The sequence below is a fragment of the Rattus rattus genome, chromosome 4, assembly GCF_011064425.1.
Source record: "Rattus rattus isolate New Zealand chromosome 4, Rrattus_CSIRO_v1, whole genome shotgun sequence".
NCBI classification, from domain to species: Eukaryota; Metazoa; Chordata; class Mammalia; order Rodentia; family Muridae; genus Rattus; species Rattus rattus.
In genome coordinates, this window is record NC_046157.1 from 53,521,732 (window position 1) to 53,537,810 (window position 16,079).

At 46.5% G+C, this 16,079-nt stretch overlaps 1 protein-coding gene across 2 annotated transcripts; it reads left to right on the plus strand.

Annotated features, from left to right (window-relative positions):
* Positions 1–235: 235 nt before the first annotated feature.
* On the plus strand, positions 236–13,742 carry C4H21orf62 (chromosome 4 C21orf62 homolog). 2 transcript variants are annotated; one of them, XM_032900445.1, is made up of 3 exons: positions 236–268; positions 6,874–6,942; positions 12,911–13,742. In XM_032900445.1, the coding sequence occupies exon 3, from the start codon at positions 12,975–12,977 to the stop codon at positions 13,608–13,610; it is 636 nt and encodes a 211-aa protein (XP_032756336.1). In that variant the 5' UTR covers positions 236–268; positions 6,874–6,942; positions 12,911–12,974; the 3' UTR covers positions 13,611–13,742. The 2 variants fall into 2 exon arrangements, with proteins under 2 accessions (XP_032756336.1, XP_032756337.1); XM_032900446.1 differs by lacking the exon at positions 236–268 and having other exon boundaries at positions 6,860–6,942.
* The last annotated feature ends 2,337 nt before the right edge of the window (positions 13,743–16,079 follow it).

The window sequence follows — 16,079 nt, forward strand, 5'->3', positions numbered from 1 at the left end:
GTATCCTTGGTTACTTCTGGAAATTTCCCGGCTTACAGCCCCATAGACACAGGTTCTCTCCTACTGGTTAATAAAACCGGTAGGCCAGCCAGCTTCCTTCTGGTTGCTAAGGAAACCACCAGGCCACTGGCCCTCTGGAAACGGAAAAGAAAAGCAAGTGAGAGACCAGGAGACCATGCATTCCACCCGGCTTGCAGACACGGTGGCCAGGGAAGAGCCCTGAGGTCTGCAGATTGGACAGGCAGGCCCTGCCGTGGGGCCGCAAGATGTAAGTAGCGACTCCGCTCTGTTTAAAACCGCCCGTCAGCTCAACGGACCGACGTTCTGCTGTATGACTGGAGCGTTCCCGGATGACTGGAGGGGCTCCATCAGGGTAACTTCCGGGAACTGCCACATCTCCTGAATATGTGACTGAAGGGTGGTGATTGCCACCAAACACCCTTTGGGCTTCTAAGCAACTGGGTAGCTTTCTCTGCCTTGAAAAGGAAACACTTCTCAGGGCACTAAGCTAAGAGTGGAATGGTCTTTTCATTTAGACCCTAAAGAGATAGGCATCTGAACTTGTTCCTATTTTTAGTCTCTCCTGCTAGTCTTTAATACCAATCAAATCCAGGTCCTGTCTCTTTCTGTAGTGAATCGCAAAGAAACTCGAGGACTCTGAAGTACATTGCCTACGATGTACTGGGGCCTTCCTTTTATCCTTCAGTGGCGTCTACAGCCCACCTAAGTGCCAGGGGTCAGAGTGTTTACTCCGCAGAGAACTGGAAATGAAAAACAAGCAGTAAACTTCTTAAATAAGCATTAAAAGGCAGATTGGGTTTTAAAAACATCGATGTTTTCATGTGGGGGGGGATAAATAATGAACAAGATGCATGTTTTAATACAAGTCCAGTCATCCGTATACACTCTTACATCAATTTTATTGTTTTATAAACAATGAAAAAATAAAAAAAGATTTTAGCAAAAAATATGTTGGTATACATGGTGGCAGGAGGAGTGTTTCAAAAATCATTGTATGTAATATTTATGGGGAAAAGGGTCCTTGTAAAATACTGAAAAGCCAGACTTCAATAATTTGCAAACTGCTTTTGTGTGTGTGTGTGTGTGTGTGTATGTGTATGAAAAGAGTGAGTCTTAAGTTTTTAACCTTTCTTTTTAGAATGAACAATGAGGGGAAACTTTTTTCATTAATTTTATTTTATGATATGAATAGGGCACTTTTGGAAACTAACAGTTTCTGTAAAGTGTTTATGGAAATTGGTGCTTTTCAACAACTAACTCGTACTTTCCAACTTCCTTTTCCACACCAGTTTTTCATTGCTTAAAACTGGCGGACGATCGGCGTTAAGAATCTGGTGCCCAGGGGTGGCTGTCTGTGCCTTTAAGAGACAAGAGGAGAGGAGTCAGTGTGACTTGGGGAGGACACTGTCTAGCTGGCAGCTAGGCAAAGCCATGGGTTCAAATATTAGTGAGTTAATCATCTCAGTAGATTCCAGGTCGCTCCAGGCAGAAACTTGAAGGTTTTGCTCATTGCCAGGGTCTCCATGTCCAGAGGAAGGAGAGGTACTTAGGGATTCCTGGGGCTCTCTCTGACGAGTTTCCCATCAGGTTCCACACCTTTATTAACTGAAGCAGCACTCGGTTTCCGTTAACTTCTCTTCTAACGATGATCTCGTTAACTAAGTTATACCTGTTTCTTTTTCAAAGACTGTTTCTGAAGAGTTTATGTATAACAGAAGCCACTTAATTTATCTCCTTAAGCATAAGATTTCCATAGATGGCTCGCTCAGAGCTCGCTTAGTAGTCTATCTAGCAATGGTTATAAGGTGTGGGACCTCAATGGAGTCTGCGTTTCCCCTGGGTCCCCTTATGGTGTGCTGGGCTGTCTGATTTAAAGTCTGAGCCATTCCTAACTAGATCTGGGATCTTTGACAAGTTACTTTATGTTTCCATTTTGTTTAATGTGATGGCGAGAGTGCTTTTAGGGCTATTGAAAGTAGTCAATGGCCTAAAACATTCATTTTCTGGAACAGTATCTGGCACAAAGATGTACCTATTCCATGTAAATGTTACTAGGTAAGGCCGGGTGTGTACCTGCAATGCCAGCCGCTCCTGTGGAAGGATCCCTTGAGCTCAGGAGCTCAAGCCCAGCCAGAGCAGCATAGCGAGACCTATTCTAAGACAAAAACCAACAATTTCATGAATAGAATACATGGAGAATTCCTGGCCTGATTTCAGTCACCATTAGCATGGCAGAGGCTTTCCCTTGGTAAAGGACACTACCCTCTAGTGATGCCCCTTTTCTTCTTTGTACTCATTGGTGTTTGTTCTTCTTGTGTTCGTTATCTCTGAGAATTTCTTATAATATGTTTTGATCATATTAACCCTCCTCCCCGAGCTCCTCCAGATCTACTTCCTTCCCTCCCCACCCAACCCCTTAACAAAGGTGCTCCCCATGTATAGTACAACTTGTGTCTTCCACTGGAGTATGGTTGGCTGACCAGGGGCCTAACTGACTCTCCACCCTCCCCTCCCCCTCCCCTTCCCCTCCTCCTCTCCCTCCCTCTCCTAGCAGTTTGCAATTGCCAAGAGCTCCTCAGCTAAGGACTTGCTGCCTACCCTCCCCCTCTCCCCGTGCTGGGATTAAGTCTGGCTTGAGCTTGCAAAGATCTTGTGCATAGTGTCACCACACTTGTGAGTCATATGTGTGACAGCCCTGATGTATCTGAGAAGCATTGTTCCTTTGCAGTCATCCGCTGCCTTTAACTCTTAGAATCTTCCTGGCCCCTCTTCTGCAACGATCTCTGAGCCTTGGGAAGAAGGGGTGTGTGATACAGGTGTGACACCAATGTTCCATTTAGGGCTGAGCCACACTCCACAGTCTTATTTTCTACAGTTTGACCAGTTGTGGGTCTCTGTGTCAACTGCTATCTAATGGTATCTAACTGCTTCTCTGATGATGAAGCTTGGCGATGCCCTAATCCATGTGTGTAAGAGATCATTAGGGGTCTGTTTGGCCAATAGGTTCAAGCACTCTGTCTTCTCTATGAGACTCAGGGAGGCAGGTCTTACGCTGAAGTGTTTTACCCACCGTGAGTTGGGTTTTGTTGCAGAGCGAGAGACAAGGATCCAATTTCGTGCTTCATGGAGCTGCCCAATTCAACCAGCAGCATTTATTGGAGATGCTGTCTCCTCCCCGTTGTGATTTGTTGACCTCTTGTTAAAAACCGGTTATCTGTGGGGGTGTGGACCTACCTGTGGGCTTCAGTTTCATTCCATGGACCGAGGTGTCTGTCTGTGTGCCAGTACCATGCTGTTTCTAATTACGATAACGCTGTAGTATAACTGCAAATCCAGGCCAGTGATACCTCCAGGAGTCTCTCTTCATTGCTCAGGATTGGGTATCCTAGGCCTTTTGTATTTCCATATAAAATAAACATTTTCTCAGTTACATACTTTTCGATTTCTGTGAGGTACTTTTGTTTCAGCGGGGATCTGTGGATTGCTCTTGATGGTCATTTTCACAAAATTATTCTTACCAATCTGTAAGCATAGGAGGCTGGGGACAGAGACATTTTCAGGGATCGCTATTCAACCTGCCTGTCATTATGATGGGAATAGGAAACCAGAAATGGTGTGTTTTGGAACTGGTGAAATGGCTTGGCAGTTAAAGGTGCTTGTCATCAAGCCAAACAAACCGAGTTCCATCCTCAGGACCCGCATGGTCGAGGAGAACCAGTTCTCCTGGGTTCTCCTCTGACCTCCACACACTCACGGTGTAGGCGGGCATCCCTCCCTCCGTACACACTAAATTACTCAAGGTAAAGTTAGGGAAAATAAATGCTGTATGGTATCTGTACTTTCACAATTCCGTTAGCCATTCCACACACAGCTGCTCCCGTAGATGTGGGAACTGGACAGTGAACCCATCCATCCCCAGGTTAGCTCCCTGACCATGTCAGAACTCCCCACTGCCACAACTGGTTGTAAAGCTGACTTGACTTGTTACAGGGAACTATCAAAGAGGGGAGCTTTCTACTGAGTCTGTTCTTGCATTGAAATGTTGGTGCAGATTCAGCAAATGAGCCAGCTACTTCCGACTTTGAAGTGGCTTCTGGCTATGTCCTGACGGGGCTTGCAGTCCCAATACCCACTGTGTTCTGGCACTGGGGAACTCTGCAGTTGGTAAGCAGAGCTTAGTGATAGAATGCACTGTGCACAGCAGTAATGGTGCTTAGGAACAGAACTGGTGCATTTACTTTGCTCTGCCTCTAGCCTGTGTGGGAAGATTATCATACGGCACTACACTGAGAGACATGAAACTCAGAATGGCTCTCGGGCTGGCCCAACAATAAGGTGAACGTGATAGTCATAAAGACATTTTAAACTGAGTTTAATAATGACCCAAATTTATGCTCGAGGCTAATTTTGCCCAAGTTCTAATTTCGGAGAAATATATTTTCGTCTTCCTTTTTCCACACCAAGAACTTTGGGAGATGATTGCAGATAGTTTACTAAATCAACCAAGAGGCAGACTGCATCAAAATGATGGCACGCTCGAGGCCTGCCTTACTGCGAACTCTGAAAGCTACAGAGATATACATGATCTTCGCCCACAGACGGGTGACTCAGTGCCTGGCACTTGGAAAGCCGTGTGAGAATTCAGTGGCTCATCTCGTGTGCTGTTGCGGGATATGAAGAAGAAAGGACATCAGAAGGGTCCACGTTCACTAACTCTGCACTACGAGCTCTGAAATGTTAAGCAGTGAGGACATAGCCCTCCCTTTAATATCTTTGCACCCTGTTCATCTCTCACCTGCCCCCTGCGGGGCAGTTCTGGAACACAGCCAAAGGACAGAAAAGTGTTAAAAACTTGAATGTTTTTTTAAGATCCCACACTAAAGTTCCGAGAGCATCCCTTGCCTGCTGTTACGTGAGCTTTTCCTGGGGAGACAGGAACCAACGTCTGCTCACCCCAGTAGAGCACTGATGACAAAGTGTCACCTCGCCCGAGGCTAGTTTGGTGAAGCACAGAACCTACTGGGTTAGCTCACAGGTTTCACGTGGGATAAGCATTTATTCTGGAGCCACATCTGAGGGACCATGGCCTGGAAACACAAAGTTAGGTTACCCCAACTTCCATGTTCCATTGTGGTAATGGTCTGATGAAACTCTAGAGTAACAGAACAGAGACAGCCATGCGTCAAGGCAGTTTTCAAGTTCCTTGGAAACACACAGCAGGTGGTGACAGCATGGTGGAAATGTATGTCACAGGCCTCTGATGCCATCTGATGCCTTCTTGGTGGTGGAAGTTAGTGGTCTGTTACCACATCCCAAAGGTTTTACCTGTTAGTCACAGGATGTTAGGTCAGATACAGAACACAGACAAGAAATCTATGAAGGAGGCTGAGAATAGCCCAAGATGAATTGTAATTAGGCTCGGAACCGGCAGCCTCCTCACAGCTATAGGCGTGCTCTTGTGCGTGCGGATGCACCTTACGGTGAACTTGGTAAGCCACGGTGAAAGCGTTCTTCTAATCAGCTAATCAGCCTCGTGGAAGGTTCAAGGCAGAGCGTGGCTCTTCCCAGGGGCTTCTGTTCACACAGCATGGGCTCCAAGGAGTTACCTACAGGGGTAGCACCACTGAAAAGTCCAACGCCACATGTAGAACACCCTCAGAGCTGCATAGATAGACTCTCTGCTCCACTTAGCCTTCCACGCTCTGACTCTGGGGCCTCCTGAGACTGAGACCCTGAGCGGCTCAGGCAGAACGGTACATAGCAGCCCGGCCTGACTGGACTCTCAGATGAGGTCTGATGGCCTTTCCCACACACCCTCTCAACCAAAGCACATCGATGGACCAAGCCTGAGGGTCTCGTGAGCAGTGGGAATTGCTTCTGATGAGAATGGAGGTGGCTGCTCTGCTCAGAGAGCGGTAGTAGATAATAGTCACGTGACGATGGTCACATGACAGCATACCCAGCCTTCCTCTCTAGCTTGGTGGTGGGAAAGGATGATGGCAGTCATAGATAAGTAGGATGGCAGACCTGAGGCAGGTGGCCCCTCGTTTGAGAGCCTAAGGGTAGTGTCTTCACCCCTCATCCCTCCCCTGTGCTCCACTGAACCCTTGCCTTTCCTCTAACACGGTCAAAGCAAGGATAATGAGTAACCTGCGAGTGCCTTTGGACACAAATATTTTGGTTTCAGGTCCTCCCAAAAGCTGGTCCTGCACACAGAGAGGGGGTTCTCAGCGCTGGGTACCTGCAAGGGATGGGTGACGGATGCTTAAGGAGTTAAGAGTAGGGAACATCAGGGGAGAGCAAGGATGGGAAAGATGCTTGACAATAGCGGGTCCTCATTAACAGCTTGGCTTGCTGCCCACTCAACAAACTTCCCAGAGCCTCCTGTCTCTGAGAGAATTGAGCTCTGCCCTCCTCTTGGCTACATGTAACCAGAACATGTTATATTGAGATATTAAGAACAAGAAGATGAGTGGCTTCCGATCCCCAGTTGGACTCTCTTGCTTCCTATGCTACTGGTTCCCTTTGAGGGATTCAGGTGGGTGTATCAAGCACACGCCCACAGGAGGGAGGAGCCTCGTCTTCAGGCTTCCTCCTAAACCTTGCTCCCTTGGAGCTGTCCACCTCTCAGGAAAGCCAGGTACTAAACAGATGCCAGGTACGGAATAGACCTAACTAGAGCGTTTGGAGGTAGGAGTCAGAAAACAGAGATGTAAACCTTAGGCCCACGCATGCGCGCACGCACACCCTTCCTTGGGACACGTCCCTTAGTTCAATCTCTTCAGCTGCTTTCCTTAAACACAGACCTCTCCCCTGCTACAAATCTTGCAGGTCTGTGTTTGCCTCTTCCAGAGACGCTCAAATGGGTGTGGACACTGAGGAAGGTGCACAGGCCAAGCCAGAGTGGTACAACAGCTGGAGGTATGGAAACTTTTTTCTTTTAAATCTCAGTTTTTTAAACATTCTGATTGAGTATTGCTTACAGTGTGGACAATATATGTATGATCTTGATAAATAAAATATCTATTGGAGAAGAATTTCCAACTATTTTTACTGATGAGAGGATTTTAGACTAGTTTGGGAACTAAACTGCCTCAGCATAAAGCCTAAGTCTCTCGACTAGGTTCTGTCCAGACCTGGCCTAAGTCTCTAGCTGGCCAGCTAGGTCCTGTCCAGACCAGCTCTGCCACATGTTCTCAGCTCACCGGTCCAGCACATCTGACGTGGACTCCGAACACACCAAGCACTTGAGTGTTTCTCCACACTACATGTCTCTCCTAAGCCAGCCCCCTTTCTTCCCAAACCCCAGAGCCCAGCCTCCAGGGCTTCATCTGTGTCTCTAACCAGTGCTGCCAAAGGCGTTGTCTTCTCATTGGCCGCCTGGCTGTTGTTTCCTCAAGTGCATTGTCCCTTGGGGAACCTCAGGATCAGTAAAGGACAAGTGGTGTCTTCTTTCCTTCTAACTCCCATGATTTAGACTGTGTCATTATCAGCCCTGTAGTGACCGATGCCCTCTAAATGCTGACTCAGGGTCATCTGTTGAGGAAAGGTGATGTAAGCTGTAAACATTACCACCACCAAACGGCGCCATATCTGGTCTGTTTATAAAACGATGCCTGTGCACAAACACACAAACCTCTAAACGCCAATGGCTTTAGCACTTCCCTTCCATCACAGCCTGGTGACGTTTAAGGGGTGTACTCCTCTCCATACAGTCATTGAGACTCAAGCTCTTCTTGGTAGTTTTGACATCTTCCAGGGCTCCCAGGTCTTCCACAGAACACTCTGGCCTATCCCAATGGTGGTAAGTCAGTCACATAGGTCCGTATGCTAAAGGAAATGCAGTCGTGGAGTCAAGCAGTGTGCCAAGTTGGGGGAGAGGAGCTGAGGTGCCGGTGGGAACAGGACGTTTCTGATACACCTGGGTCAGAAGGCAATGGAGTGGCTTTGTGGAGGGAGGACAAACACTCAGCGCCAGCAGACCTGAAACTTTGCAGCAAAACAATAAAAACTATGTCCACTGATGGGATCTGAGGTTTAAACCTCTGATCAGGTTTTGAAGCCAGAGGTACAACTGAGACTTAGTTAGCTAAGGAACTCTCGGTAGTAACTAATACAGGAGACAAGCATCATGAAGGCGAAGACTTCTTTTGAATTAAGTAGACACGGACATCAGCTGCTTCAGTACAAATTCCACAGAGATTCCTCCTCAATCTAGGGTTACACCCAACGTTTAGATCATAGTTATACTTGGCTCCAAAAGGACTGTCTCAGACTGGATGAGTTGTGTTTGTAAGGAGATAGTATTCATAAGGAGATACTGTGTCCGAGGGAGGAGAGCATTTGGACCATGCACCCCAAACACACTTGAAATGTCCTAGACAATGATGTTTTGAATTCTGTAAACTTAATGCAGAGGACAAAAATATGACCAGAAAAATGTGGCAGTCTTAAAATCATTGAGGCGATTAAAAATCCAATGTGATTTTAAAATTTAATTCGGAAGTTATTTAATTTGAACTCAGAAGGGATTTTTATTCAAAAATGGAAAAGCAATTAGGGAAATGACCCCAGTAAAGAAAATGGGGAAACACAAGAGCTAGCGGTGATAAGGGCTCCGGTAAGAAGTGAACTGTCTCAGGTCTAAGCCATAACTGTGGCATTACAAAGGTAAGGGCAGAAGGTAGGCAGTCCCAGCTCCGACCCCAAACACATTGTGAAGCCAGTATTTGGGGAGCCAGCAAAGAAGTCTATTACAAGTCCAGCACCCCAAGTGTTACTGCAAAAATATTTGAAGATTCTGAGGAGAGAATGAAGGGCCATGCAATAAAGAGGACACTAAATATATCCCATAAAATTACTATATCAGTTTGTTTTCTGTTATTGTAATGACATATCTGAGGCTGAGAGGTTTATAAAGAAAAAATAAGGTTTCTTTACCTTACAGATCGGAAGGCTAAATTTACAAATAGCACTGCACTAGCTCTCGGGAGGGCCCCGTGGCAACTCGGCATCGTGGTGGAAGCTGAGAAAGAAAGCCAGAATTCAGAGGGGGTCAGACTTATTCCCTTTCAATGGCCCCCTTGCCGGAACCAATCAGAATCCTACAAGAACGGCATCAATATCCTTAGTGGCCTAATGATCCCTTAGTTGGCTCTGCCGGGAAAGGGTCCCACCATCTCTAACTTCGCCACACTGCAGCCACAGCTTCTGAGACTTGAACTCAGAGAGGAACCACAGATGAGCATGGGGCATGTTTATGTGCAGAATCGGTGGGAGCGCATTCTCTCAGTGTTTGCTGAGATTTCAGGGGTAAGGAGGTCAGTTCACACAGGAGCTTTGAGGGCATACAAGGTCTGCCTGCCTTGCCTTCTCTGCTAGTGTTCTTTGCCTTCCCCTTGTGCAGTGTCCCCACCCCAGTCTGCTGCCTCCTGAGTCCCTTGTCCTACTCCTGGCCCCAGGGTTAAGTGTCTGACCCAGGAGGACAATGCATTTTTGTCTCTATCTATTGGGAAACTAGAAAAAAAAATGTGGCGAGGGCAGGTTTCTTTAACTTATGGTTTGTAGACTAAAAGTACAAATTCCTCTGGAGGCTGCTCAGCTAGAAGAAAACCTGTCTAGTCCAAGATCATCTTGTCCCCGGGAGTATGAGACTGTCTGAGAGTCCAGCCCACTGAGGAGAAAGAAGACTTAAGAAATAACCTGATAACCTGTCTTTCTTCAGCAGCAAGACCAAGACATGCTTAAAATGCTTCCAAGAGTCTTCAGAATTAAACCAATTACTTTTTGCTCAAGATGCTAGTGAGCTGACTGCCCGCAGCTGACGTTTGCCGAGCTGTGCTTTTACGCTCAGTCGACAGAACTGGTCAAGGTCTTGTTGGATGCAAGGCACCGTGCTAGAAACAAATCACAAAACTGAACAAGAGCCCCTCCATCGGGGAGAGGCTTCATCCCAGTAATCACTAGCTTGTCGCAATTTCTTCAGCGACTATCCGTGCGCCATAGTAAGTCTGTGCCTAACCACCCTTTGGGTTTGAAGGTGTCAAGCTTCACTGCAGAGGTAATATTTAAGGAAAGGACTATTTCTTAAAAAAAAAAATCTTCTGAAGCATGCTACTCTTAACATTGTGCCTATGCAATCCCCATAAATCTAAGAGAAGACATTTTTAATGGTAATGCTTTCCTAATGTAATTATGCTGCTTTTATAAGTCACGGTAGCTGGGCGTGGTGGTGCACAGCTTTACTAGTACCTGGGAGGAAGAGGCAGGCGGATCTCTGCAAGTTCCAGGCCAGTCTGGTCCACCACAGCCAGGGCTACACAGAGAAACTCTGTCTCTGAAAAGCAAAACAACCAGAAAACTAAATAGATCATGGTACATATTGATTATACACAATGGTTTGTGACACGCGCATGTGCAAACACACGCACACTTGTTTTTGTTTTTGTTGGTTTTTACAACCCCCTCCCCTGCCCCTTCCTATTCTGAGGAGGGACGTATTTCTAAAGTGGGAAAAAAGGGTGAAATACCCATATATTTAGAGTAGAATGACAAGAATTTGGAAAGACCTCAAAGAGGACAGAGAAGATGAGCCTGTGTGGCAGTAAGGGATGGAGACAGAAGGGAGAACCTAGAGGTCCTGTTGGACTGGAACCCTCCGACCTATCTTGACAGGATCCATCTTTCTCTCAGGCTCCCACCTTTTCCTGCGCCCCATGGTGGAGCATCTGTCCCTCTGCCACTACCGTGAAGCGTAGGTGACATAGCTCATGTGTACCCGTCCAGTTTAGAACATGGGTACAAGTTAGTGAGCACGCAGTGAAGCCGGGCATTCACAGTCTGTGATTAACAGACCTGCGGAAACTAATTCATGGCAAACTGAAGGGGGAAATGTTGAAATGGAATAAAATGGCGAGCAGGACATTTGTCCCAACTTGTAGACCCTTCGTGAAGCTTCCAGCAGCTGGCCTCCCTATTCTGGCTTTGGGGCTCCCTAATGTCCAGTGGGTAGGGACTGATTTCCAGTCAGGACCTTAACTATTGGGAAGAGGCTGTCAAATTTCTTTGGAAACTTCTGGTGTCCTTGTCCCAGCAAACAAACATGCTTTCCCATCCTGTCCCTCCTCCTTCCTGCATGCCCTGAACACTTTCAGCACCTGAAGACTGGGGCTGACACTTTCTCCCGGGTCAAAACTGGTGCTATACTCTCACCACTGGTCCCTGTCACCTTCTTTTTCGGGCAGGAGTCAGAGAGAGCTAGTGACATTCACAGTATTCCTAGTGTTGGGAACACAAGGCCACTGGGACGTGAAGTCCCAGAAACCTGATAGAATCTGGGACAACTGATTGTCTAAAATTATCCTGTGGTTGATGAATTCCCTCCTGTTCCTTACAAAGTGGGGTAGTCAGTCACCTATGCCTTCCAATGCCACTTAAAACAGGCAAACTTCTTGTTCATGAAGCAAAACTGCCCCGTCCCCAAGTTTCACAAAGCTCTTCTCTCCTACACATACACCTGCTAATAGACTTTTTAAGACTCTCGTGTCTGTTGAAACCAACAGGAGACGCTATAAAAACTGTATCCAGCCCTCCAGTAACTCAGTCCGTCTTTCTCCTGCATCTTTATAAGCCTCCTGCGTGCTCATACCTAGTCTCTCTTCAGCAATGTTCATCTTCCACCGGGATGCAGCGTGGAAGGCGGCAGCACACAGCACACAGCTTTATCCTCCCCCTGCCCTGGCTGTCGGAGCATTTTCAGTGCTGCCTCCTTCCCGTTTCTCAGTGCCTGTGGCCTCACCTTGCAATCAGCGTGTCCTTCCTGCTGGCGTTTTAACCTTTGCACCTATATTGAACACCGCAGAATACCCTTTTCTTCCTTGCCCATCCCTTCCTATGGGGGCCCTGCCCATCCCAGATGTGGGCTCTCCCGATCCCTAAGGTGTCCAGTAAACACAGATGTTTGGTTTGTCTTTAATCCTCAGGTTAGGCCACGAGAAACTTCAACTGTTTTTGCCAAACTGAAGTCCAATGGCTTCTGCTACAGTGCTTGTTTTCCCCCAGACACGAGGGGACAGCTCATCTGTTATATGCCTAGTCAGCCAGTCTTTCCCCCAGTTACTCTGTAAGTGCTTCCCATTTCCCCGCTACAGTATATTTTTCAGTGCTTATATATTGCATAGATCGGGGGCCTCACAAGAAACTTGAGAAAATCGATTCACAAAATTTGTTGTGGGCTGGAGGCAGATACATTCAGAGAGCAGATTAAAATTTGAGGTGCTAATCCTTTCATGGTCCTGTCAGAGTTACGATTGACTCTGGTACACAAGTGCATTTGTGGGAGCAGAGGAAGCAGTGCTGTGCTGGAGGGGCGGGGAGAGGAGGGCACTTGTCTAGTACGGAAGCTTACGGTTAAACGCTTCATGGCTGCTCACACCGTGCTGGTTAGCCAGCTCGAGTAGGTGGGGAGTTGACTCCTACAAGGAACTGTTTGTCTTTGGATTCCAGGAAGTCAGATACAGAGTGGGAGGAGGGCATGTGCTTGCTCGGGGCTGTACATGTGCAGGTAGGCAGTAACTGGATGTGCTTACTGAAGTAACTCCAAGTCCCTGAGGGTAGGTAGGATGTGGTAGCCCCTCTGCTGACATCGCCCTAGCTCTCTTGGCATGGCAGCCTTGCTGTCAGCACACACCACTGGGAGTTTTAGGCTTCACCAAGCGGAGTTCAGAAGTCTCGCTTCTGCTTCTCATGAAGTGCCAAGGTAAAAGTACGACCTGCCTCAATTAGAAGTGCAAAGCAGGGACATTTACAACTGCTTTTTGGGGGGTGTCATTCAAATGGGGTGCGTGCTTCTAAGGAGGCAGTGGCAATAAAGCTTCCGGTTTCCTTTCAGGTGACTTGCAACGGTCTGGCTCAGGAAGGAGAACTAGGAGCACACTAGTCCACACCGGGCCACAATGACAGCACCTTCCAGCTTCTGCCTTCTGCTAGGAGCGCTAGGTATCTTTGCCCTTGGCCGCTTCGCAGAGGGTCAGAGCAGGACACTGATTTCCACAAAGGGAAACACCATTCGTAACTGCAGCTGCCCCACAGACATCCGGGACTGTGACTACAGTTTGGCCAACCTGATGTGCAGCTGTAAGTCTGTCATGCCTTTGGCCATGGAGCAAACCAGCTATCATGGCCACCTCACCATCTGGTTCACAGATATATCCACGTTGGGCCACCTGCTGAAGTTCACTCTGGTCCAAGACTTGAAGCTTTCCCTGTGTGGTTCCAACACCTTCCCCACCAAGTACCTGGCTGTCTGTGGCCTGAAGAGGCTTCACATCAATACTGAGGCCAAGCATCCCTCCGGGGAGCAGAGCATACTCATCCACAACGGGAGGGAAGGCAGTTCCTTGTACAAGGGCTGGCAAACGCGTGTGTTCATCTCACTCGTAGACGTGGCTCTTTTCAACAGAGACTCTTCTCTAAAGTCATATAGTATTGATGACATTTCTAGCCTCGCCGGTGACTTTCCTGACTTTTCTTACTTTAAAACTTTCCCAGTGCCAAACAACCGAAGCTACCTTGTCACCGTTATTTATTAGCATCCTGTGTCCATCCACCAGGACCTCTGAAAAAATAAATGGAGCCTTTGAACAAGGCGTCTGGGAATACGGTCATGAGATAGCTGTCTCTATTCCCTCTCTGAGCCTCCATTTACAGCAAAGTCACACCAGAGAGCAGCCGGTTCTCTCCGTTCTACCTTCAATCTAAGAGCAACCTGACCCCTGAACTATGTCCCAAGGGCCAGCGAGAAGCTTGGTCTTTGCAGTTGGTAGCCTGTGGAGAGCTGTCAGGTTAGAAGGGGAGCGAGGAGTGCATACCAGAGACTGTTTAGTGGATCTTGGTATACTCATGGCCCCAAGGAAGGGATTTTTCTTTCAGAATGCAGTAATTCTTCCTTATGTGTGTGTGTGCATTCCAAGACTCTGAGGACACCTGAATGAGCAAACAATACTAGACCCTATGCATACTGTGTTTTCCCTATAGAGACTTTTGATACAGTCTAACTTATAAGTTAAGATCACTGTGGGATTAGAACCTGTACGTACTGTAAGACAGTTGTGCTTGCTTTTCCCGTGGCGATGGCACTCTTTGGCATAGCCACATTTCCAGCGTTGCTACTTTTTACATGATGGCTATCATGGAATAAAATATATGTTTCTTGGATCATAACATGGTCAGTCTGACAACAGAGACCAGTCACTAAGGGGCTCATGGGTGGTAGTGTATTTAGTGTTTATGAACAGGCACGGGACAAGCATGTCCCATGGGACAGGTTCGTGTCCCAGGTAGAATCAGGCAGGACCACATTCACACTCCCTAGAACAACTTGAAGTTTAAAACTTCTGATTTATAAATAAACTGCACATTGGGGACCATGGTACCCATTCTCTTTTTCTTTTCTTTTTTATTTTGTGACATGGTCTGGAATTAGGATTCAAAAATGACAGATTTCAGAAGTCTGGGGACCTAAATCCCTCTAAACGACAGGTTTGCCCAGACTGATAGTTTCCAGATAGTTGTGAAGAGCAAATGCATTGAGAAGTTGGAATTTGAAAGTGAATTTATGGACTTGGCAAGGTTATGTGGGACTATAACACTTCCTGAAGGCATTGGGGTTCTGAGAGAGGGGCACAGGAGTGAAAACACACGCCCATACATTTAGCCTCAAATTTATGCATGGAGTACTGCTCTGTGGGGAAGTTCTTTTCTGGTCTTTCTTCACTTTCACAGAGTAGCCGGCAAGGCTCTCCTGGGCCTTCCCTTCCCTTTCCTCTGCTCTATTCCAGTGTCTTCGTTCCCTCTGTCCCCAACTCCTATGTCTTGTCATTGCTCCCCATCCTTCTCCCCTCTTGCTCCTGAATTCAGGACTTAGATTGCTGTCAGCAGACTATTAAGCCACACAGGGGGCAAGCCGGGGAATCTAACAATCTCTTTAAACTTGGTGTTCAAATTTCAAAGAGTTCATTTTAAAATGAAAATTTGGTCCTTATTCCTTTTGGAATTTTAAGATGAGAAAGTTAAAGATACTTCATAGCAGGTAGTTAACACAAAATTGTACTAGACATGTTGATAAAAGGAACCAAAGCAAGTATTTAAAAAACGATTTATTAAATTGTTCACCATTACATAAAGGAACGTTCCCCCCATAATAAAGACCAAATTTAGCATTAATGTGCAATACTTTTTAAAACCCATGTGAGGAGGAGGGAGAGACAGCTCAAAGCTCAGGAGCACTTGCTGTTCCTCACCCAGCGCCCGCGTCTGTTTGCTCACAGCCATCTGGAGCTCCAACTCAGAGCTCTTTTCTGGCCTTCATGCGAACTTGTACATATGTGGCATGCACATCATACATATGAATAAAACCCCAAACTAAAATGTAAAACCCATGCCAGCTGTGACACAAATGTCTAAACTTAAAATAAAATGAAGTTGAAACATTTAATTCATGATACCATGATGGTAAGAAATAATATCGTAAAATCACAGGTTAGCCACATCATATTTTTAATCTTAACATTACTGCATTTGCATAATTGACAGGGGATTTGGTCATTCAGACTAATTAACTCGGGTCCAAAGTGTCAGCATCTAAATTAGGACAAAATGAAGTCCAAACTATGAATTTTAATAGAAAAGGTAATGGCCTCATTACTGATATAGTTCAGAGGTTAAAGTGAGAAAAAGACAAGGAGTTGGGTGCCAGGGGGAAGAGAAAGCAAGAAAGATTTAAGTCAAAAGATAAATTATGTTATTAACCATCATTATTGCATACATCACAAACTGATTTTGGTGGAAACCTATTGTTTTAAAAGAGTGATGTTAGAAAGTCTATGTGCCTGTAAATACCTTCCATCTGGGAGCTGGTGCTGGCTCGAGAGCTTTGCACACATGGCTTATGTGATTCTTAGGATAAACTGTAGTGGGCCGTCCGGCTTGGGCCAGCAGTTTGTCACCTGTGGCCAGCTGGTGAAAGTAGGTATCATTTCAAAGAGGAGGAGGAAGACATA

What these genes read in the sequence shown, in the direction of transcription:
- C4H21orf62 (XM_032900445.1), top strand. Translation starts at nt 12,975, where the DNA reads ATGACAGCACCTTCCAGCTTCTGCCTTCTGCTAGGAGCGCTAGGTATC.